The following is a 24,525-nucleotide window of genomic DNA, read 5'->3' as shown; positions in this document are numbered from 1 at the left end:
GTCTTCTCCAACACCACAGTTCAAAAGCATCAATTCTTAGGCGCTCAGCCTTCTTCACAGTCCAAGTCTCACATCCATACATGACTACTGGAAAAACCATAGCCTTGACTAGACGGACCTTAGCAGGCAAAGTAATGTCTCTGCTTTTGAATATGCTATCTAAGTTGGTCATAACTTTTCTTCCAAGGAGTAAGCGTCTTTTAATTTCATGGCTGCAGTCACCATCTGCAGTGATTTTGGAGCCCCCAAAAATAAAGTCTGACATGGTTTCCACTGTTTGCCCATCCATTTCCCATGAAGTGATGGGACCAGATGCCATGATCTTAGTTTTCTGAATGTTGAGCTTTAAGCCAACTTTTTCACTCTCCACTTTCACTTTCATCAAGAGGCTTTTTAGTTCCTCTTCACTTTCTGCCATAAAGGTGGTGTCATCTGCATATCTGAGGATATTGATATTTCTCCCGGCAATCTTGGATTCCAGCTTGTGCTTCTTCCAGCCCAGCGTTTCTCATGATGTACTCTGCATAGAAGTTAAATAAGCAGGGTGACAATATACAGCCTTGACGTACTCCTTTTCCTATTTGGAACCAGTCTGCTGTTCCATGTCCAGTTCTAACTGTTGCTTCCTGACCTGCATATAGGTTTCTCAAGAGGCAGGTCAGGTGGTCTGGTACTCCCATCACTTTCAGAATTTTCCACGTTTGTTGTGATCCACATAGTCAAAGGCTTTGGCATAGTCAATAAAGCAAAAATAGATGTTTTTTCTGGAACTCTCTTGCTTTTTCGATGATCCAGCAGATGTTGGCAATTTGATCTCTGGTTCTTCTGCCTTTTCTAAAACCAGCTTGAACATCAGGAAGTTCACAGTTCATGTATTGCTGAAGCCTGGCTTGGAGAATTTTGAGCATTACTTTACCAGTGTGTGAGATGAGTGCAGTTGTGTGGTAATTTGAGCATTCTTCGCAATTGCCTTTCTTTGGGATTGGAATGAAAACTGACCTTTTCCAGTCCTGTGGCCACTGCTGAGCTTTCCAAATTTGCTGGCATATTGAGTACAGCAGTTTCACAGCATCATCTTTCAGGATTTGAAATAGCTCAACTGGAATTCCATCACCTCCACTAGCTTTGTTCTTAGTGATGCTTTCTAAGGCCCACTTGACTTCACATTCCAGGATGTCTGGCTCTAGGTGGGTGATCACTCCATCGTGATTATCTTGGTCAGGGGCGGTGGCCAGGAGGAGCTACCCCGCGTCCGAGGTCAGGGGCGGCGACCGAAAGTGCCAGGCTGTGACAGTGCAGGAGCAGCCGAGAGGAGCTACCCTGCGTTCGAGGTCTGGGGAATGGCTGGGAGGAGCTATCCCCCGCCCGAGGCCAGGGGCAGCGGCCAGGAGGAGCAACCCCACATCTAAGGAGCAGTGGCTGCGCAGGTGCAGGAGGGCCTAAAGGAGCTATTTCACGTTCAAGGTCAAGAGGGGTGGCGGTGAGGAGATACCCCTTGTCCAAGGTAAGGAACAGCAGCTGCGCTTTGCTGGAGCAGCCGTGAAGAGATACCCCACGTCCAGGGTAAGAGAAACCCAAGTAAGACGGTAGGTGTTGCAAGAGGGCAGCAGAGGGCAGACACACTGAAACCATAATCACAGAAAACTAGTCAATCTAATCACACTGGGACCACAGCCTTGTCTAACTCAATGAAACTAAGCCATGCCCTGTGGGGCCACCCAAGAAGGATGTTGATAGCTGCCCTTAAAAAAAAAAAAAAAAAAGTAAAATCAGCGAGCACTGTTTATGAACAAAGTGCTAGGGATGTTGATAAGAAGAAGACAAAGTCTCCTGTGTCTTGCAGTGTAGTGGGGGCTGTGGGGTGGTGGGTGTTTTGGAGTAGGGTAGACAAGTGAAAACAGAATGTGTTGGGTGATGACAAGTGCTATGGTGAGATTAAAGGAGGCTCATGTGATGGAGAGCAACTGCATGCCCAGTGTACATTGAGGCCATAGGGGATTTGCTGAGGTGGGAAGAACAGGTTGAAGAATAGGGGTAGAGTTTGGGGTTGGCCTTTCTTTGAAAATGCTATCAGGCATCCAGGAGACATGTTAAGTGCTCAGTGAGATGCACAGTCTGGACTTCTAGGAAAGGTCAGGGCTGGAGATACGGGTTTGTGTGGTGCTGGACTATGGTGGGATTTAAGGAGGCCTTGTAAAATAAGGAACTAAGTTTTCAGGAACTTTGAATACTTAACCAGAAAAATGGGACAAGAGCTGTGAGGTCCATTATTTTCCTGTGACAAGTATTATGGCAATGGTTTTACTGTAATATGTAGCTTCATTTTCTCAAAATTCCAGTTTCCTTTTTAAAAGTGGGAAATGAGGCACAAAAAAGATAGTAAATTGCCCAGGGCCAAGCCATGAGCAGGTGGTAGAGTTGGGGTTTGAACCGGGCTCATGGGAATCCAATGTCCTTCCACTTGCTAAACCTTAGTACAGTCAATACAGCACTCCCAGGCTTCCCTGGTGTCCAGGAGTTAAGAATCCTCCTTGCAATGCAAGGGACATTGGTTCAATCCCTAGTCCAGGCAGATCCCACATGCTTCAGAGCAACTAATCCTGTGGGTGGCAACTGCTGAGCCCACAGCGCTGCAACTACTGAGCCCTTGCGCCTAGAGCGTGTGCTCCACAACAAGATGAGAAGCTACCGTGACGAGAAGCCAGGCACCACAATGAAGAGCAGCCCCCACTCGTGGCAACTAGAGAAAGCAAACGCGTAGCAACAAAGACCCACAGTCAAAAGGTAAATACATAAATCTTAAAAAAAACCCACACATACAGCACTCCTGAATGAACAGATTATCCAGGTCTCTTATAAATAAAATAAAATATGTATGCTTGACTGAAATATTTATTTGAGAATTATACAGCAAAATTCCAAAATGGCATAAACTTTGTAGAGACCTTTAAAAAATGTCCCATCAAACTGCCTCTATTCTTTTCCTTGAAGAAGTACTAATTATTCAGTATCATTTCAATTAAAATGGAGCTCCTGAGAGAAAAAGTGTAGCGAGAAGAGAGAGATCATAGTTTTATACATTGTGCTGAGAAATAAGAGACCTTCCTACATGATGACTAATCCAGTCAAAATAATTGGCCACTTTGGTGTAAACACCTGGGAACCCTGATTTTCCACAGTTTTCACCCCAACTCACAATACCCCAAACGTAAGTCACGTTGTTGACATCCTGGCAGACTAAGGGGCCTCCAGAGTCCCCTTTACAGGCATCAATAGAACCGTCATCTGTACCTGAGGAAGACAAGGGACAAAATCCCACATTTACTTCCATTGTCAAGGCTGTTCTTCCGCCCGTGCCTGTACTGACACGGGCTTTCTTTTTATTTTTTTTCAAGGTTTTTGTTTGTATTTTTTGAGCGTGCTGTGTGGCATGTGGGATCTTAGTTCCCTGACCAGGGATTGAACTCCCACCCCCTGCATTGGAAGCATGCAGTCTTAATACTTGGACCTCCAGCAAAGTCCAAACACTGACTTTCCTACACTTTCCTAACAGGCAATAACAATGGGCTCCCTTACAGAGCAGGCCCAAAGAGTTGTGGAAATGCAGGTTGGAAAATACTGTGTCTTTTATTAATACTCATTCTCCAAGTTTAGCAAGTACTCTCCTCCTTCCTCTACTTTACGGAAGCATATTTCACAGTGAGATGGCAATCTCACAGTAGCATCAACAGCTGAGTGGAAAAATAATAGGAATACCTAGTACTCACTGAGTGCTTAATATTTATTAATTGTTCACTGTTTTAATCCTCATCACAACCCTATGAGGGAAAGATCATTACTATACCTATTTTAAGATGAGATAAGGGCCCAGAGACATTAGTGAACCTGTCTAGGGTCAGACAGCTAATAAGTGGCAGAGCCTGAACTTGAACCCAGGTAGCCAGACTTCAGAGCTTAGCCTCTTAACTGTGCAGTCGTGCCTGGGTAGATTGTGTGCTGTTCTCCCCTTTCGTACTCTGAAATTCTTAGCTCCATTTTAAGATGGTGGGGTGGGGGGAGGCACAGGGAATAGTCTGTTTACTTTCTTCTCACTCTTGTGACTTTCCAAGATTTTAAATCGCTGTATCCAAGAAGGTGGGGCTTCCCTGATGGCTCAGCAATAAAGAATCTGCTTGCAGTACAGAAGACTCAGGCTTGATTCCTGGGTTGGGAAGATTCCCCTGGAGGAGGGCATGGCAACCAACTCCAGTATTCCTGTCTGGAGAATTCCATGGACAGCGGAGCCTGGCAGGCTATGGTCCAAAATGTCACAAAGAGTTGGATGTGACTGAGCACACACACACATCCAGGAAGTTACAGGATGTCAATAACTCTGCCTTTTTCTATAACCCACTGTTTGTAAGTGATTTCAATAAAGTGTCCTAAATGCCCTGCCCTGGCTGGCACCCTGCCTTCAGGTCGCCACCAGAAGAGGAACTGATGTAGTTATGTTAGGTGGTGGCAGTAGCATCCCTGTGATACTGAAGGAGGGAGGGGCAGGGGTCCTGAGAAGCCAAAGGGATTTCTAAGAGGGGAGAGCTGACTTCCAACTGAAAGCATCTGAAATGAGATCCTTTGGATTTTTGCTTAGAAGTCTAGGCTTCGATCCTGAATATACCATTGCTTGTCTGTAAGACTTTGTCGGGGTGGTGTTTAGTCGCTAAGTTGTGTCTGACTCTTTGTGACCCCTCCCACAGACTGTAGCCCGCCAGGCTGCTCTGTGCTTGGGATTTCCCAAGCAAGGATCCTGGAATAGGTTGTCATTTCCTTCTCTAGGGGACCTTCCTGACCCAGGGATCAAATGCGCATCTCCCGTGCCTCCTGCATTGCAGGTGGATTCTTTACCACTGAGCCACCTGGGAAGCCCCTGTAAGACTTGGGGCAACTTGCTTAACTGCTCTGCATATCACTTTTCTCATCTCTTAAGATCACCAATGTTGCAGGTGAGGAAACTTGCTCAAGGTCACAAAGTAGTAATTGGTAAGAACTGGAATGTAAACCCAGGCAGTCTAGTTCCAGAGTCTGTGCTCTTAATCACCTTGTTAGACTGCTGTATAATGGCTTAAGGAAGATTTTTCCTCTGGGTATTAGATTGCGGGAACTTTAGCTAAGGGAAAGGGGCTGATAATGCAACAGCCAGTGGTGGTTTAGTTGCTAAGCGGTGTCCGACTCTTGGAGACCCCATGGACTGTAGCCTGCCAGGCTCCTCTGTCCAAGGAATTTTCCAGGCAAGAATGCTGGACTGAGTTGCCATTTCCTTCTCCAGGGGATCTTTACATCCAGAGGCCAAAGGAAAAGCTTGGAGGCTCAGAACAAGGCGGTGACTCAGTGGGGAGGACAAAGGTGTTTGGTTGGGACCATGGAGACATCTCCCAGAAGCCGCTTCGTGCTTACCTGCACACTCCATTTCTTTTTCAAAGTAGCGACCTGGGTAGAACGCTGAGCAGTTGTTTATTATATGAACTTCACCCCACTTAAGTGAATATACTTTTTGGTTACCTAAACAAGGTGAAAAAACAAAGAGGCATTTAGAAGTTACAAATGAGGAATCTAAGTATTTACTTTCATAATTTAGTAAACCATTAGGAACATATAAGAATATATATACTTTAATACATATGTAAACTTTTGAAGAGAACTCACTAGCAAATTTAGTCATACACTGCTTGTATCCCATTTCTATAATTGTCTTTCTAAAAAGAGTCAAGAAGCCTTATTGAATATTTGGCCTGGGTACTGTGAGATGGGCCTCCCTGGTGGCTCCGTCAGTAGAGAATCTGCCTGCAGTGCAGGAGACCAGGGTTCAGTCCCTGAGTTGGGAAAATCCCCTGGAGAAGGAAATGGCAACCCACTCCAGTATTCTTGCCTGGAGAATCCCATGGACAGAGGAGTTTGGAGGGCTATATGGTCCATGGGGTCACAAAGAGTTGGACATGGCTGAGAGACTAAGACACAGTACACTGTGAAATGAATGGGATAGACTCCTTCTGATCACCGAGTCTAGTGGTGAGGTGGGGTGGGGGTGGAGGGTGGCTAGAAATCTGTGATCGGGGTCTTCTCACATAAATAGTTCCAGTCTTCTTATAGTCCCTTATTTGCTTGAAAGTCCTTGTTAGAGTGAAAACAACTTTTAAATACAAAAACTTAAAATGACAGTACACATGAAGCAATTGGTATCTATGAGTTTTTGTGTCTGTGAGGAACTCCATCTCCTAAATGATTTGAAAGTGACTGAAAGAGGATTTAGGATTTCCCTTTAAGTCACAGATTTGGGACTTGCACTTGGTCCAAGGAAAGAGAAGGACCAGGAGCTGTTGCTGATTGACAGTCCAGGGAAGATGAGAAAGACCTAAGAACGCAGGTTCATATACCTCAGGTAGAAGGAGTGAATTTTTGTTCCATCTCCCCTCTTCCTTTTTCCCACCCTACAGCAATCTGTATGTGCTCCAGGAGGGCAGGGGCTGGGCCTGATTCATTCACTGCTGCACCTAGCCTCATGCTAGTACCAAGTAGTTACGTAATAAATATTTATGTAATTAATGCATGAACTCAGTAATTCCATTATACAATTAACATTTTATGCCAAATGACTTGGCTCCTCAATTAATCTACAAATCTCTATCTCTACCTGGGGACAGAGACCTCTGGTTTACCCTGAAAGGACACCCCCACAGATCCCACCCAGGGTGTTACGGGTTAATATTCTCTTCTGGGAAACAGAGGAAGAAACGAATGCTTTCTAACACATTCCTCCAACAAATATGGCAAATCAGGAAAGAGTTTCTTTTTTCTCCTTGAAGTCATACTTCACATTAATCTTTTTTTTAACTTTTTAATATTTCTTTTTATTTATTTATTTGGCTGGGCCTCCCTGGTGGTTCAGTGGTAAAGAATCTACCTGTAGTGCAGGAGACCTGGGTTTGAACCCCGGGTTTGGAAGATCTTCTGGAGAAGGAAATGGCAACCCATTCCAGTATTCTTGCCTGGGAAATCCCATGGACAGAGGAGTCTGGACTCTCACTGCTGAGGGCCCAGATTCAACCCCTGTTCGGGACACTAAGATCTGGTAAGTCATGCAGTTTAGCCAAAATAAAATAAAATGTTGGTATTTTTAAAAAGAACAAATAAAAGAACATAATACTCTCTGGATAAATTAATTACTAATAAAATTTCAGCGTTTTGTAAGTCTTGGGTATTCAAACATACTACAAGTTCAGGTTCATTTGTATGCATATTTTATACTTTTCTCATGGGCCCAGCTGGTAAAAAATCTGCCCGCAATGTGGGAGACCTGGGTTCAATCCCTGGGTTGGGAAGATCCCCTGGAGAAGGGAACAGCTACCCACTCCAGTATTCTGGCCTGGAGAATCCCATGGACTGAATAGTCCATGCGGTCGGAAAGAGTCAAACACAACTGAGTAACTTTCACTTTATACTTCTCAATAGGGCAGTTATAAAGAGTGTGTTGCAATAGGAATCTGTTAGGCAAATGCAGTGAAGCTATTGACAAAGTTTAAGAGATCGAAAGGAAGCTATATTTCTAGGCTGACTTCAAGATGAGGGGACAAGTACTGTTTAAATTAATTCTAATCTGTCTCTAATTTAGGAGGTCTTTCTAATAAGGTGAAGTCCCTCAGTCGTGTCCAACTCTTTGCGACCCCACAGACTGTAGCCTACCAGGCTCTTCCATCTGTGGGATTTTCCAAGCAAGAGTACTGGAGTGGGTTGCCATTTCTTTCTCCAGAGGATCTTCCCGACCCAGGGACCGAACCCAGGTCTCCTGCATTGTAGGCAGATGCTTTACTTTCTGAGCCACCAGGGAAGTCTCTTCTAATAATTGCCCCTAAGCAAAGTACATCTCTTATTCATATGAATGTTCACCTCAAGTCATCTTAGAAGCTCAAAGGATAAATTCTTTATGTTATCTTTCTCTCTGTGGGATGTTGGGGTGTGAGGCATGGAGAATGGGGGAGAGCAGAGGAGAGAGGGGAAGGCTGTGGGATCACTGACTCGGCACATACTGTGACTATACCTTTGAAAAACATTTTGTCTTTCATTCATATCATTCCAACCAATCCCAAAAGTCCATGCTATGTGTCCCCCTGTCATTCTGCTTTTTTTCTTGGTGAATGGTTACCCCTCAATGGATGTTTCAATATTGCAGAGTATAGGTATCCTTGAAACTCTGGGTCAGGATCAGTTACATAATTCACAGAGCCAAATTAAATTTAATTTTAAAAATTAAAAAATGTGAGGTGAGACCGCTGCATAAATGACTGAGAATTTCATGATGGTGACAGCAGAGTAGTACAGCAAGCACACACCCCAGCTTGGGGTGCTGGGCCTCCACACAGGTCCTCTGCCTGTGAGGTGGCCCTGGCTGGACACTCACTTTTCTGGATTTTATGCACTATTTCTCTCTGAACCCTGGGAGATTAGCTCCTATGCATTTCTCTTCCTATTCATTTTTCAACCCCTGCATTCTGATGAACAAACTAAAACATACCTTTTTCTCGACCCCAGCCTGAAATGATGCACTTATCATTAGGTTGAAATAGGTACGGAGACCAGGGGACACAGGCAGGGACGGAGTTACTCAACACACACTGTTTTTCACTTGGGCGTTTTTTCATTTCAATCAAAGCTATGTCATTTTGGTAGGTAGTTCCATTGTAGTTTTCATGGATAATAATTCGATTCACCGAGTGAACAACTGTCTGAAAGCCAGGTCTTATCCAGTCTGTAAATGATGTCCATAATTGGTAACGATGCATTCTGCTGATTCTGTAACAGATAGGAAAGGCGGAAAATATATTGAGTTGGGGCGAGGGGGGAAGCAAGTATAAATTGGACTTCTGATGCTTCATCTTTAAATTCTCCCCTTTTAAGGAGTTTTTTCATTTTCCCAGATTTTTATAATCCTTGCTGCCATGAAGCATTGCAATGAAATTTTCTTAGGACAGAATTAAAGTCAGTGGATAAATGTAGAAAGGAATAGTTTAGGGACATAAAGGTCTCACTACTTAGCAGAGATGCCAACAGTAGAATGAGTTGGCTGCCTCTGAAGTAAGAGTGTGGGTATTGAGGGTATTTAAGCAGAAACCAGAGAGCATCTAGCCAGGAATGTGCTTGAGGAAGTTGGGAGTCAGAGCACAGGGTCCCAGAGGTTCCCGGGGTGAAGACCTGGGAATCATCATTGTAACCTTTAAAACTGACTTCATCCTAACTTTGTGTTGTATTATTTGCTCAAGAACCTTTACTGGGTCTTATTCATCTACAGACAGATACCTGTGTTGAGTATCGTATCTGGAACACAGTAGCTGTTTCAAACTTTGGTTGAAATGGTGAATGGGTTAAATATTGCCTGTCCTCATGCCTCACTCCATTTTCTTACCAATTTTCATCTGTGGTTTCCAGCAAATTTGGCATCTACTATCACTTTCTTGGGCTTCCCAGGTAGCTCAGCTGGTAAAGAATCTGCCTGCTACACTGGAGACCCTGGTTCGATTCCTGTCGGGAAGTTCGCCTGGAGAACGGATAGGCTGCGCACTGCAGTATTCTTGGGGTTCCCTGGTGGCTCAGACAGTAAAGAATCCACCTACAATACGGGAGACCAGGGTTTGATTCCTGGGTTGGGAAGAGCCCCAGAGGAGGGCATGGCCACTGTAGTATTCTTGCCCAGAGAATCCCTATGGACAGAGGAGCCTGGTGGGCCACAGTCCATGGGGTCTCAAAGAGTCAGACATGACGGAACAGCTAAGCACAGCACAGCTTACATCACTTTCTCAGGGAAACACCTTACTGTTAAACAGTGGTGTCCTAGGAGCTAATGAGGTGTTTAGGATATTTTTATTTACACTCAGTGTTCTAAGAATGCTGTGCTTCATATTAATTTGGTTATATTTCAGGATCAGAGGTCCTGAATATTGTTCAAAGGTTAACTGTTCATCCATTCCATTTACTTAATAAATATTTAGTGTGCCGAGTGAATGTGGGTAAGCCAGTTAGGAAGCAGATAGTATAATCCAGGAGAGAGGTAGGAGCATGGTAATAGTGGAGATAAGAAGAAACTTTGAGGATTAAATAACTGGCAATTGAAAACGCCATCTGGAAGAAATTGTAGTACATATATACAATGGAATGTTACTTAGCCATAAAAAGAAACACGTTTGAGTCAGTTCTAGTGAGGTGGACGAACCTAGAGCCTGTTATACAGAGTGAAGTAAGTCAGAAAGAGAAAAACAAATATCGTATATGAACACATATATATGGAATCTAGAAAAATGGTATTGATGAACTTATCTGCAGGGCAGGAATGGAGACTCAGACATAGAGAACAGACTCACAGACACAATGAGGGAAGGAGAGGGTGGGACGAATTAAAAGAGTAGCATTGAAATATATACGCTAGCATGTGTGAAAGAGGGAGCCAGTGGGGAGTTGCAATATAGTGCAAGGAACTCATCCCGGTGCTCTGTGACCACCTAGAAGGGTGGGATGGGGTGGGAGGGAAGCTTAAGAGGGAGGGAACGTATGTGTACCTACAGTTGACTCATGTTGATGTACGGCAGAAACCAACATAACATTGTAAGGCAATTATCCTCCAATTAAAAAATTAAAAAAGATTTTAAATGACATCTGGAGTTGGTGATATATAGCTGAGCTGTGTGGTAGGGTTGAGGGAATGAAATGCGATCATTTCTAGATTTCTGCCTTGTATAGCTGGATGAATGGTGTTGCCATCTGCTGAGATAGGGAACTGTAGGTCAGGACAATATTTGGGGGAAGGGGCAAATCATGAGTTCAGTCTTATTTTTTATATTTAATTTCTTGGCCACAGTGTGGGGCAGGTGGGATCTTAGTTCCCCGACTGGGGATCAAACTGGTCCCCCTGCATTGAAGTACAGAGTCTTAGCCACTGGATCACTAGGGAAGTCTTGGAGCTCAGTCTTAGACATTTTGAATTTGATGTACTAATACTTCTGTACAGCCAAGATAGTGTACTGTAGGGTCCGGGTTGGAGAAGTCTAGACTGGAGCTATCACTGTGTCAGCATATGGCGGTATTTTAAAGTGCAGATAACTTTAGAAAGAAGAAGTAAGAAGAGAAGAGGAAGCCAGGATACACATCGAGGAACTTCAGTATTTCACTTGAGCCATAATGCTCAGTCACTGGAAGAGGAAGCTGCAAAGAAGGCCGAGAAGGTGTGGCCAGAGAGGTGGGTAGAAAACCAGAAGTGTTGTGTTACAGAAGCGAAGGGAAAAGGGTCGTTCAGAAGGAAGAAACAAGATTTGTTGCTTTGCTCCAATCCATGAGGATTTTTATGGGTGTCATTCAACAGATTTCCTGTCCCTCTAAAGTTTGGGTCACCTGCAGATTTTCTAAACAGGCCTTCATCCAAGTTACTGACACGTATGCTGACCTTGGTTTTACCCTGGCTCTGCTACAGACTGGGCTTCCCAGGTGGTGCTGTGGAGAAGAGTCTGCCTGCCAACGCAGGAGATACAAGACCCGCGGGTTGGATCCCTGATCCAGGAAGATCCCATAGAGTAGGAAATGGTAACCTACTCCAGTATTCTTGCCTGGAGAACCCCATGGTCGGAGGAGCCTGGTGGGCTACAGTCAGGTAGCTACAGTTATGGTGTCGAAGAGAACTGGACAGGACTGAAGCAACTTAGCATACACGCAAGCACTGCTGCAGACCTGTAGTGCTGTTTCGGCCAAGTTATGCAACTTCTAGTTCCAGTCTGTCTATCTAGAAAATGGGAGGAATAATATTTGCCTCTCGAGAATGTTAAGAATGTTAAAACAAAAATAACGTCTATGAAAGCTCTGGGCACAGTATCGGGTCTGTAAGAGGTACTCCATACATGGTGTTTCATTCATTCTAAAGGTCAGAACTGAAGCCAGAATTCCGAACTCTGTCCTTGACCCATGCAAATGAGCCAAGTGAAACAACTCGGTCCCTACAGGCTCAATCTGCCCTTGCCAGCTGAGGTCAACAACTTGGTCTGTGGGGAACATACTGGGTTCTGAGGAACTGGCCTCTGGACTCCGGATTGTGAACATCAGAGAGGGTGTTTAGCAGACAACAGAGTGGAACTTAGTGATTTTTCTTACATAGATTTTTATTTATCATTTGACTTTATCACAACCTCTATGACCTAATTTCATTGTTTCAGAAATCAGGAATCTACTGGAGAGGGTTGTTGTTTTTTTTTTTTTTTACCTGACACAATGTGCAGCAGTCAGAATCCAACAGCCACCGATATAAGTTCCTCCACAGTGGATTTTGTCACTTTCCTTGATTGCAATCTGCCATGGGAAGTCTCCCTGTAAAGACATTCATGTGGTCACTGCCATCCTGCCAGACAGGTGGCTTGAAGATTTCCATTGCAAGGTTCTTACTCTCTAATAATTACCATCCCTCCCCCTCACTTTTTTTTTTTCCCTCCCAAACTTGGGCAGCTCCTGGGAAATGACATTATAACTTTTTGTGCCGGTTTACCATTTTTGCTGGCTTGCCTCCTACGACTCGTTTCCTTCGAATGTGCATGTTGTTTTTAACTCCGCAGGATAGTTTAGGCAAAAATGACTTTATAAATTTTCTTTCTTTAAGAAAAGAAGAGATTGTATCATTATGATTTTTGAAACCATTACCTTCTGGGCAAACTTCTTGATTATCTATGCCGCAAAAACAGCAGAGTGACAACTAATATGAAGCAGCCCAGATTCATTAGTAAGTTATTTTGGATGCTATTCACCTTGCTTAAAAATTCTGGCTTCATATTAAAAATTAAGCTTAAAATTGGCTTGATTCTCTGAAGTTCTACCTAAAGGTGGACTCGTGGCCGAAGGAGGTTGCCTGAGGGGTTACACACTGACCAGCCTCTGGCAGATAAGAGAAGCCACGCGCCCAGACATTACTACTGTGACAGCTCAAGATGGGTGACACCTCTGGATGAGGTTCACAAGCAGAACTCCACAGTCTACTTTCTTAGTTCTTACTTTCCAGAGACTGTTTATGTGGGACTCTTCAGTGATATTAATATTAACATTAATGATGTTAATGTTGAGTTCTTTCTATGTGTCAAATCCCATACTAAATACTTTGTATATAGTTTGTATCACTTATTCATCATATTAACAATGACAGGTAACATGCCAGGAACCCCTGGACAATCCAGGATCAGTGGGCTGGGAGGGGGCTGTGTTTTTAGCCACTTAACATGTGATGGTGTTTCCTTTCTCAGTGAGCACTCAGACATGGCAACACTTGTCACTGGGAGGCATGCTAGAGTCAGGCTTAAGACATGAATTTGCAAGGGAATTCATGACAAAGGAAGAAAGTAAAAGTATAAGATGCTCTTCTTATTATCTCACTCTATTTTATCATGTCATGAAAATTTTTGTGAACTTGATTCTTAGTCCCAAATGAGAGGAAAATTAATATCACTGTCAATTACTTTGAGCACATAAGAAAGAGGTAGGTCCTCAAGGGAGAGAAGTTGTGAACGAATGTGGATAAAAGATTTTGGGGGAGTCCCATCCAGCCTAAGAACTGGGTTAAGGGAAGAATGTGATGATAAATTTTAAATTTCTGCTTGTACCTTTAAGAAGGGAGACCCCCATCGATTGAGGACTGTCAAATCAGCTTGGATTAAACTTGAAAATTAATTTATTACCCTGAGTAGAAAATAAAGGGCCTTTGTTGGAAATCCCTCTGACTGATATTTGCAGCTTTGAGATCTAAATCTTCCACTCATTGCCTGATTTTTTAAAAATTGCTGATGAACTCTGGGGCCTGGCAATCAGAAGGGAGTCTTACATGAGCTTCAGTTTTCAATCCTCCTAAAATAGGGAGATATTTCACTCCCAATTTGTATTTGAGCTTGTTACTAACCTAAGTCACACAGCTAACAAATAACTAAGTCAGGAATTAACATGTCAGTTTGACTCAAAAATTCCTATCAGTTACTCTCTTCCCAGGAACTTACTACTTTGTTTAAATTTGGCTCTCAGTGTAGACTTGGCCAAAAAACAGCTCTTCACAGATTTCCTGTTATCATGGCTTAAAATATTGCAGAAGAATCTATTATTTTTGTACTTAAAATGTATGTCCTGGGTCACAAATCTGGTTGGCTTTGACAAAACTGATCTGACAAAGCTCATAGCAAACAGAAAAGCTGTATGTAAAACTAGACTGTTTTTCCATTTCAAAATAAGCCATATATATTAACCTATTTTAAAAGTAGTTCTCAAGAAGCATTTAAGCTTGTTTTTCTTAAAAATGATAAGAAAAGTAGTAATGGTTTTTCTATTTAAATTGAAATCAAAGGAAATGAGTACTTGAATCAATTATATTGCATATATGCATATATACTCATATACATGCGCATGACATTAAAATGCAAATTTGACCAGTGAAGCACTAGTGAAAAAGAATAATGTTAACTTACCTGCATCCATATCAGCAGTCAACACTTCTGCTGCTTCTATAATCAAACAAAAGTTCTAATGTTTAAGTTATGTTTATAGTAAAAATTAAATCATTAAAATCATTTAAACTTTGATAATAATTTTCTGTCTAAACTCTGTCCTACCTTTAAAAAGGACACCATGAAATCATCTTATTTCCTTTCTGTAGGTAGGTAATTGTGAAGGCTCAAGACAGTGACCAAGAGTCCTGAGCTGACATTAAAAAGGGTCTTTGCATTTTGTATATAATAAGGTATCTCTTAACAGGGGTCATGCAATAATTCATCAGTTTCAGTATCCAGCAGGGTTATTATTAGTCATCTGGGATGCAGAAGTCAGAAGTTAGACAGAAACAAGAACAGATTTGCTCTTCTTTTTCTTTCTTAGACTTCGGCTTGAAGTTATACAGGATGATTGCATCTTCACTCTGCTGTCCTGAAACATTTCAGTTGTGAACAGAATCATGATTTCTTCGACCTGAGCATCTAAAGGTGAATTCCCACAAAGGGTTGCTCTGTCTTGGATGAGGTTGCCGCGCAGAGAGGCCATGTTACTTTGCTGCAGCAGTCCGGTGCATTATTACTGTATTTCCCGCATTTTTGGGAGGGGAAGACTTACATGTATCTGTTACACTACACACCTAGGTTATTTTCTGCTCAGAGCTTTCACAAAAGCAGTAACATAAACCAAAGAGAAGACTTCATATCAAATGCTCAACAAAGGGCGATGGGCAAAGTCCAGTAGAGCTGAGATATACTGGATATTACAAGACGAGCAGAAAGCTCCAAAGCACAGATCATAAGAAAAACAATCAATGACTTTGATTAAATAAAGATTTTAAAATTTAAAGATTAAAGACTTCTAAAAAAATAAAATAAAAATAAAGATTAAAGACTTCTATTCAACAAAGCTCACTATGGCCAAAGTTAATAGGTGGGTGACAGAATGGAAGAAGGTATTTACATGTCTAAAACTGAAAATGGATTAATATCTAGAATGCTAGAAGAAAGAAGACTGCGGCCCCAATATGAAATGAGGCAAAAGATGGAAATTGGCAAAAGGAAAGACGAAAAGGAAGAGGAAACTCAAAAGGCTAGTATGCATGTGAAAAGAAACCCAGAATCATTGGTTATGACAAAAGTTCAAATAAACAAACAATGCCCTATCACTTGAGAGTATTAGACCAGGAAAATTAGAAAGCTGGATAGTGCTAAATGTTAGTGGAGTGGAGGCGAGCCCTCGGCAGGTGGTATTGGTGGAGGTGAGCAGCTTTGCCACAGAACATGTAGGCACCAGTTTGTCAAATGACTCTAACAATTTCTGGCCCAGCTCGATGCCTCAGAGCAATCTCCCACACATCCTTAAGGAGAGGATATTCGTCACTGCATGTGAGTGTGGGCTGAGAGTCCAGTACTGAGCAGGTAGAGAGTAACTTGTGAAAGGTGAACACCACGTAGTGTTTTATTGTGTGGCAATTAGAAGCAACAGATTAGACAGAAACATCACAACATGGACGGGTCTTAAAAATGCAATGCTTTGTGAAAAGATAAAAAGGAAATAGAGGATACACAACACCATACCCTGTGAATTATAAATGTACCCTCACAAGATAACAACTGACACTGGATAAGAATGTACACGAACAAAAAGACACACATGTTAAATCACATTACAGTGGTTGCTATGGGGAATGAGCAAGTCTAAGGTACTGGAGTAATGGAGAATCGGTGAAGCAAGAGAGGGGCCTTGCCTGAACCAGTGATGACTGCGTGCTGGTCATCTCTGGCGAGTTGTCACTGGGCTGAGGAGTGTCACTAACTCATCACTTTGCACCTGAAGTCTGAAACTAGAAACGGAGGAAGAGCAAGAGGGAGGGAAGGGGGAAAGCAATTAAGAAGAGGAAACAAACAAATACCAAAATGAAACAAAAAGGACAGCAGCAGCCTTGGAGGGCAAAATGACAAGAGGGAGGGAATACAAAGAAACAGTGGAAATTAGCCATTTAGAACAGGGGTGATCTTGACTATATAAAAGTCACTCAGGAATCCTGAGAAACCCTGAGGAAGACCAAAAGCTTCTGGTGGTCATTTTAGATGAATAACGAAGAAAAGGATGACTCTAAAGAGCTGGAAGATTTGGGGATGTCTGTTACAAAAGTAAATAAGAAAATATCTAAGGTGAAAAGATGTTTTCTTTCCTCTGGTGACTTTCTTTAGCAGTTGCCTTGGTTTTGAGGAGAAAGGAAAGGAAGAGAAGGCTATTTGGCAGAGGTGCAATGTGCAGAGAAGGCGCTTGGCAGGCTGGGAGCGGGGAGTGTGAGTTTACCCCACTGCGGAACAAGGCCTCTGTGTCAAAGCAAATGGTGAAACTGGTCATATATATCATCCTCAGTTAATGGTTACCTTCAAATATAACAATATAACATAAAAGCAGTGCTTGTGTTTTGTTTCAATTCTGCAACATCCCAAGACTTTAATAAAATTTTTACTTTGAGCTACAAGTAAAGGGCATGAAAAAAAAATTTACCACAGGAAAGCATCATTTTTACATGAAAAAAAAAAATACACACCATTTCAAGCTAGGACTCTTTATTCTTCTTTTCAATTCTATAATATAAATTTTCTATGATAAAAGTATATTTACCTTTAATTTCAGGATGTCCAGTTCCTAAAAACAAAAGAAAAAACTCACTGTAGCAAAGAGATCATTTTCACTTGAATTAAATGTACACTAATCATCAGTTTTCAGTACAGAATAACAACTTAACATTTATAAAAAGATAAAAGGGGCCCACAGTATGCCACTTTTTGTAGCAAATACTTTGATTTTTAATAGTGCCTAACAAATGTTTCCTCTTATATTTAAACACACACCAACTTTACCACAGCAAGTAAATCATTTTCACTTGAGTTTAAAAGAGATTCATGTGTTAGATATATTTGAATACATACCTAACTATAACTATTATATAGTTAGACAAAAAATTGTCTGGAAGTTCACAGTTCACATATTGCTGAAGCCTGGCTTGGACAATTTTAAGCATTACTTTGCTAGCATGTGAGATGAGTGCAATTTTGTGGTAGTTTGAGCATTCCAGATGTTCAAGCTGGTTTTAGAAAAGGCAGAGGAACCAGAGATCAAATTGCCAACATCCACTAGATCATGGAAAAAGCAAGAGAGTTCCAGAAAAACATCTATCTCTGCTTTATTGACTATGCCAAAGCCTTTGACTACGTGGATCACAAGAAACTGTGGAAAATTCTGAGAGAGATGGGAATACCAGACCACCTGACCTGCCTTTGAGGAACCTGTATGCAGATCAGGAAACAACAGTTAGAACTGGACATGGAACAACAGACTGGTTCCAAATAGGAAAAGGAGTACGTCAAGGCTGTATATTGTCACCCTGCTTATTTAACTTATATGCAGAGCACATCATGAGAAAGGCTGGGCTGGAAGAAGTACAAGCTGGAATCAAGATTGCCAGGAGAAATATCAATAACCTCAGATATGCAGATGACACCACCCTTATGGCAGAAAGTGAAGAGGAACTCAAAACCCTCTTGATGAAAGTGAAAGAAGAGAATGAAAAAGTTGGCTTAAAGCTCAACATTCAGAAAATGAAGATCATGGCATCTGGTCCCATCATTTCATGGCAGATAGATGGGGAAACAGGGGAAACAGTGGCTGACTTTATTTTTCTGGGCTTCAAAATCACTACAGATGGTGACTACAGCCATGATTATTAAAAGACACTTACTCCTTGGAAGAAAAGTTATGACCAACCTAGACAGCATATTCAAAAGCAGAGACATTACTTTGCTGACTAAGGTCCGTCTAGTCAAGGCTATGGTTTTTCCAGTGGTCATGTATGGATGTGAGAGTTGGACTGTGAGGAAAGCTGAGTGCCGAAGAATTGATGCTTTTGAACTGTGGTGTTGGAGTAGACTCTTGAGAGTCCCTTGGACTTCAAGGAGATCCAACCAGTCCATCCTAAAGGAGATCAGTCCTGGGTGTTCATTGGAAGGACTGATGTTGAACCTGGAAACTCATCCACCTAATGCGAAGAGCTGACTTATTTGAAAAGATCCTGATGCTGGGAAAGATTGAGGGCATGAGGAGAAGGGGACAACAGAGGATGAGATGGTTGGATGGCATTATTGAGTCGATGGATATGGGTTAGGGCGGACTCCAGGAGTTGGTGATGGACAGGGAGGCCTGGCGTGTTGTGGTTCATGGGGTTGCAAAGAGTCAGACACGACTGAGCGACTGAACTGAACTGAACTTGAGCATTCTTTGGCATTGCCTTTCTTTGGGATTGGAATGAAAACTGACTTTTTCCAGTCCTGTGGCCACTGCTGAGTTTTCCAAATTTGCTGGCATATTGAGTGCAGGACTTTCACAGCGTCAGCTTCCAGGATTTGAAATAGCTCAACTGGAATTCCATCACCTCCACTAGCTTTGTTCATAGTGATGCTTTCCAAGGCTCACTTGACTTCACATTCCAGGATGTCTGGCTCTAGGTGAGTGATCACACCATCGTCATTATCTGGGTTGTGAAGATCTTTTCTGTACAGTTCTTCTGTGTATTCTTGCCACCTCTTCTTAATATCTTCTGCTTCTGCTAGGTCCATACCATTTCTGTCCTTTATCGAGCCCATCTTTGCATGAAATGTTCCCTTGGTATCTCTAATTTTCTTGAAGAGATCTCTAGTCTTTCCCATTCTGCTGTTTCCCTCTATTTCTTTGATTGATCACTGAGGAAGGCTTTCTTATCTCTCCTTGCTATTCTTTGGAACTCTGCATTCAAATGGGTGTATCTTTCCTTTTCTCCTTTGCTTTTCCCTTCCCTTCTTTTCTCAGCTATTTGTAAGGCCTCCTCAGACAGCCATTTTGCTTTTTTGCATTTCTTTTTCTTGGGGATGGTCTTGATTCCTGTCTCCTGTACAATGTCACGAACCTCTATCCATAGTTCATTGGGCACTCTGTCTATCAGATCTAGTCCCTTAAATCTATTTCTCACTTCCACTGTATAGTCATAAGGGATTTGATTTAGGTCATACCTGAATGGTCTAGTGGTTTTCTCCACTTCAGTTTCAGTCTGAATTTGGCAATAAGGAGTTCATGATCCAAGCCACAGTCAGCTCCCAGTCTTATTTTTGTTGACTGTATAGAGCTTCTCCATCTTTGGCTGCAAAGAATATAATCAATCTGATTTCGGTGTCAACCATCTGGTGATGTCCATGTGTAGAGTCTTCTTTTGTGTTGTTGGAAGAGGGTGTTTGCCATAACCAGTGTGTTCTCTTGGCAGAACTCTATTAGCCTTTGCCCTGCTTCGTTCTGTACTCCAAGGCCAAATTTGCCTGTTACTCCAGGTGTTTCTTGACTTCCTACTTTTGCATTCCAGTCCCCTAGAATGAAAAGGACATCTTTTGGGGGTATTATTCTAGAAGGTCTTATAGGTCTTCATAGAACTGTTCAACTTCAGCTTCTTCAGCATTACTGGTTGGGGCGTAGACTTGGATTACCGTGATATTGAATTGTTTGCCTTGGAAACGAACAGAGATCATTCTGTCGTTTTTGAAATTGCATCCAGGTACTGCATTTTAGATTCTTTTGTTGACCATGATGGCTACTCCATTTCTTCTAAGGGATTCCTGCCCACAGTAGTAGATATCATGGTCATCTGAGTTAAATTCACCCATTCCAGTCCGTCTTAGTTCGCTGATTCCTAGAATGTCAATGTTCACTCTTGTCATCTCCTGTTTGACCACTTCCAATTTGCCTTGATTCACGGACCTAACATCCAGGTTCCTATGCACTTTAAAGAAGGCACATTACCGGGGGCATGTGGAATGTAAAAATAGCCTCTGTTTTAAAGGCATGTACTGTTGAAAAGGGAAGGAAAGGCAAGTACAAAACACTACAATAAACCATTAACAGTAAGGCAGTGGTGTCCTGACACAGACACAACCACTACACAAGAGGCTGTTGTGTCACTTCCCAGCTTGTGTTTTGTGACATCACGTCAATGGCTTAAAATCATCCATGGTGGGAATAATATACACCACAGAAATTAGCAAAAGCTACAAATTAGGGAGTCCCTCTCCCTCTTCAAAGCCCGCTGTTAAACGTTTACCAGCACACCACCAGATTCGCTCCATGTAAGTAAGGTGGATGCAAGGACCCGCATACACTCCTCCAGCAGCCTTCCCTGCCTTTGAGGAAAGGAGCTCCATCTTTTCCGTTCTCAGGTCAAAATCCCCGGAGTCATCCTTGACTGCTCATTTGTTCTCACACCCCCATCCAATCTATAAGCAAATCATTCTGGCTCTAGTTTCAAAATATATCCAGAATCTGACTGCTTCTCATCATTCCCATTCCTGCCAGGTTATCCTACTCACTGTCATCTTCCCTGGATTACTCAGTAGCTTCATCACTGGTTGCCCTGCTTCTCCCCTCACCCTTATGCAGCCTATTCCCCACGTAGCAACCAGAGTAATCTTGATTCAAAAATGTAACTCAGATCATGCTGTTCCTCTGCTTAGAGTGCCCATTTCATTCCTTAACACACGTCCCTAGATCTGCCCTGATCACCCCAACCAAGCACCTCTCCAACCTCTCCTATTGCCTGTTTTTTGTTTTTTTTTTTTTTTTTAAATTTATTTATTTGGCTGCCCTGGGTCTCACTTGCAGCACAAGGGAACTTTTAGTTGTGGCATGTGAACTCTTAGCTGGGGCATGTGGGGTCTAGTTCCCTGGCCAGGAATTGAACCTGGGACACTTGCATTGGGACTGTGGAGTCTTCGCCACTGGACCCCCAGGGAAGTCCCCTCCTGCTTGTCTCTAATCTCTCACTATGCACAGGTGGAACTCCTGCCACATGAGCCTCCTTGCTGACTGTCCCTCAAACATAACTGGAATGCTCCTATCTTAGCAGAGCCACATTGCTTGTTGCCTCTGCCTAGAACACTCTTCCACAGACTTCTGCTGGCTGGATCATCATTTCCTTCAGTTCTTTACCTAAAAACAAAAGTGAGCGAGCCTTCCCAAGCCACCTTATCTACACTTCCAGAATTTATCCCCCTTTTATATCTTCCTTTCCTGCTTTTTTTTTTTAAAAGTACTTATTATTTTACTAGATATTTTTACTTATTTTTCTTTATTGTTTCTCTTCCTACACTAAAATATAAGATCTATGAAGGTGCAGGTATTTTGAAATGTTACTCATAGTGGTTACCCCAGTGTCTTAGAATAGGATCCAGCACACACAGTAAGAGCTCAATAAATATCCATTGAGTAGATGAATAAATATATTAACTTAGGAAGATTTTTCCTCCAGAATGCCTAAATGGGAGCATGAAGTCAGTCTGGGCGGGATACATTAGGTTCAGTTCAGTTCAGTCGCTCAGTCATGTCCAACTCTTTGCAACCCCATGGATGCATTAGGTACCTAGTAAATATTCCCCACCTTTGGAGGTTTCAGTTCAGTTCAGTTCAGTTCAGTTCAGTCGCTCAGTCATGTCCAACTCTTTGCGACCCAGCATGCATTAGGTACCTAGTAAATATTCCCCACCTTTGGAGGTTTTCCAATGAGCACTAAAAAACAAAGAGCACCTGCTCACTGCTTTGAAATTTAGTAAGCAAAAGGAAGGAATTAAATAACACTTTGCCTTTCCATAATGAACTGCATTTCATGGAAACAAAATAGTTCTTCTCTACAAGATTCCAGTTAATAAATGCAGAAGGAATGTTGAATTAGAAATTGCCATTTTTTAAAAGAAGAGAAGAAGGATAAATTAGGAGTTTGGGATTAATAAACACAGACACAGACACACACACCCCAACACACAATGGATAACCAACAAAGATCTACTGTATAGCACAGGGAAATATATTCAATATATTGTAATAACCTCTAAGGGAAAAGAATCTGGAAGAGAACATATATATATAGGATATCACTATGAAGTGAAGTGAAGTGTTAGTCCCTCAGTCATGTCCAGTTCTTTGCGACCCCATAGATTATAGCCTGCCAGGCTCCTCTGTCCATGGAATTCTCCAGGCCAGAATACTGGAGTGGGTAGCTGTTCCCTTCTCCAGTGGATCTTCCCAACCCAGGGATCAAACATTGCAGTTTCAATTCTTTATCACTGGAGCTACCAGGGAAGCCCACACCTAAAACTAACACAATATTGTAAGTTGACTATACTTCAGTAAAAACTTTAGAAAAAGAAATTGCCATTTTATAGGCCCTATTGACAAATTGGATCTAGGCAATAATTACAAAGTCTGCTAAAACCCCTGGGTCAAAGAATAATAATAAAACATAACCACAAAACTTTAAATTACCTTCACAACCAACTTCATCTTCTCCCGTGATACAGTCCAGCTCACCATTGCACTTATACTGCTTTGGAATACAAACACCCGATTTACAGAGAAAACCTTCACCTCGGCAGTCTGTGCAAACACAAATAGAAGAGGGGAGGGTTTTTTTCATTCTTAAAATGCAATAAGTTGGGATCTTAAGTCAGTGGGAAAGTTGCTTCTGTTTTCTTAGAAGAAAGCACTTGGGAGTTTAAAGGCTGGGGTCATTTCTACCTTTACAGCACAGCTCATCACTGTTGTCTACACAATCATTGACACCATCACAGGCCTTCTTCTGAGGAATGCGTTTCCCATTCACACATTGAAAGGAGTCCTTTTTTGGAGGAGCTGTAAAGTAGAATTGTCTGTGTGAAATTTATTTATGAAGTTGTGGATGACATCTTTACCACATGTTTGGAATAATGGGAGCATGAAGATAAAGTCAGGCACTGATAAAAAGTGATATAAAATGCACAAGTGGTAGCATTACCATAATATATTAACAGGGAAAATAAACGCCAAAGCTGGTTTAAGGAGGTCCTTTGCTAATCTCTGTAAGCCAGCATTTACTGTGGAGGCTTCTCCTGAGACTGGGGGAGGGGACCCGGGAATCCGGAGCCCTTGCTGACACTGGCAAACCCTGGTGCTCACCCACTCCTTTCATGCTGACCCAGCCCCACCCCGAGGCTGACTTGGGCAGTGCCATTTACATTTTGATGGCTCTCTTGTTTTTTTCCTAGCACCAAAAAGGATATGATCTTTAACACTACATATATAGCTAAAATATTCCAACGTCAGGATGAAGGAGAAAAGTGGCAGTGATTTAACCATTTTAAAGGAATATGTAATCAGCTGGACTCCTCAAATGAGATGCTGAGTTTCTTCTAATATTTACTTGTGTTTGCTTCATCAATTTTAATCCATATGTTCAAAGAATCAAAGGGGAATCAAACAACTTTACTTCCCATGTAGGAAGTAAAGGATAGAAGGATATTTGAATGGGAAAAAGGTACAATAGGGGAAAAGCACCGATTTGGGCTCTAAAACCCAAAATGTGATTTTGTCATTGTGTGTGACTGGCAACAGGATATCTGTAATTTGTTTGTTTACTACAGACTTGGTGTGAAATAAACAATTTCTAAGGAAGGGAAAATATTGGGCAAGTACTCCACTAACCTGCCTCCTCTGTGTAACACACCATGGCAGCCAACCCCTCCGAACTGTGTACTCCTTTAGTGAAAGTACATTCAGCCAAACTGGTCTCTAATCCTCGACAGCGCACATGCAGACATTCCGCGGAATTTAGATCAGGATCTCTTCTATGAGTATCAAGAGCCCCTCTGCAAATCAAACAAATGAAACGTTGAAGTAGAATAATTAGTGCTTTGTGTTTATAATTCTACTGGAGGTGAGGGACTAATTTTCTATTATTTTCTATGTATGGGTGAGAGGTTAGGCAAGGCGCTTACATTCTCTGAGCTTCCATATCTTCCCCAGTGACAAGGAATATAACTCCCTCACTGAGTTTTGTAAAGATAAACAGGAACAATCAATTTAAACTGACTGGAAAAGTTCAAAATATGACAAGCAACCAAAAGTATTGGTTTCTCCTCCTCTGTTTCTTGTTGAGAAGAAATG

General features: G+C 42.1%; 2 protein-coding genes across 4 annotated transcripts in view; one reads left to right on the top strand and one right to left on the bottom strand.

The window, feature by feature from the left end:
- Positions 1–24,525, top strand: part of GAR1 (GAR1 ribonucleoprotein) — a 79,248-nt gene that overhangs the window by 9,695 nt on the left and 45,028 nt on the right. The window contains exon 2 of one of the 2 annotated variants that reach the window (XM_060416799.1): positions 14,905–15,008. The exons of the other annotated variant lie outside the window; for it this stretch is intronic. The gene's annotated coding sequence lies outside the window, so the exon portion shown is untranslated. The remainder of the gene's footprint in view (positions 1–14,904; positions 15,009–24,525) is intronic. 2 annotated transcript variants of the gene reach the window in all.
- The window catches only part of CFI (complement factor I), a 44,058-nt gene continuing 22,407 nt past the window's right edge, over positions 2,875–24,525 (bottom strand). The window contains exons 7-16 of one of the 2 annotated variants that reach the window (XM_004009622.6): positions 24,064–24,227; positions 23,122–23,235; positions 22,870–22,980; positions 17,161–17,184; positions 14,499–14,534; positions 12,548–12,651; positions 12,269–12,372; positions 8,546–8,823; positions 5,434–5,538; positions 2,875–3,291 (exon numbers count right to left, since the gene is read on the bottom strand). In XM_004009622.6, the coding sequence (XP_004009671.2) occupies positions 3,074–3,291; positions 5,434–5,538; positions 8,546–8,823; positions 12,269–12,372; positions 12,548–12,651; positions 14,499–14,534; positions 17,161–17,184; positions 22,870–22,980; positions 23,122–23,235; positions 24,064–24,227 (1,258 nt within the window). In that variant the 3' untranslated portion in view covers positions 2,875–3,073. Of the gene's footprint in view, positions 5,539–8,545; positions 8,824–12,268; positions 12,373–12,547; positions 12,652–14,498; positions 14,535–17,160; positions 17,185–22,869; positions 22,981–23,121; positions 23,236–24,063; positions 24,228–24,525 lie in introns of both variants that reach the window. The other variant, XM_060416795.1, reaches the window with a different exon arrangement.

Source organism: Ovis aries, chromosome 6 (assembly GCF_016772045.2).
Source record: "Ovis aries strain OAR_USU_Benz2616 breed Rambouillet chromosome 6, ARS-UI_Ramb_v3.0, whole genome shotgun sequence".
In the NCBI taxonomy this organism is placed as follows: domain Eukaryota; kingdom Metazoa; phylum Chordata; class Mammalia; order Artiodactyla; family Bovidae; genus Ovis; species Ovis aries.
The sequence above is the reverse complement of the archived record's forward strand: the minus strand, read 5'-3'. Positions and strand labels throughout refer to the sequence as shown.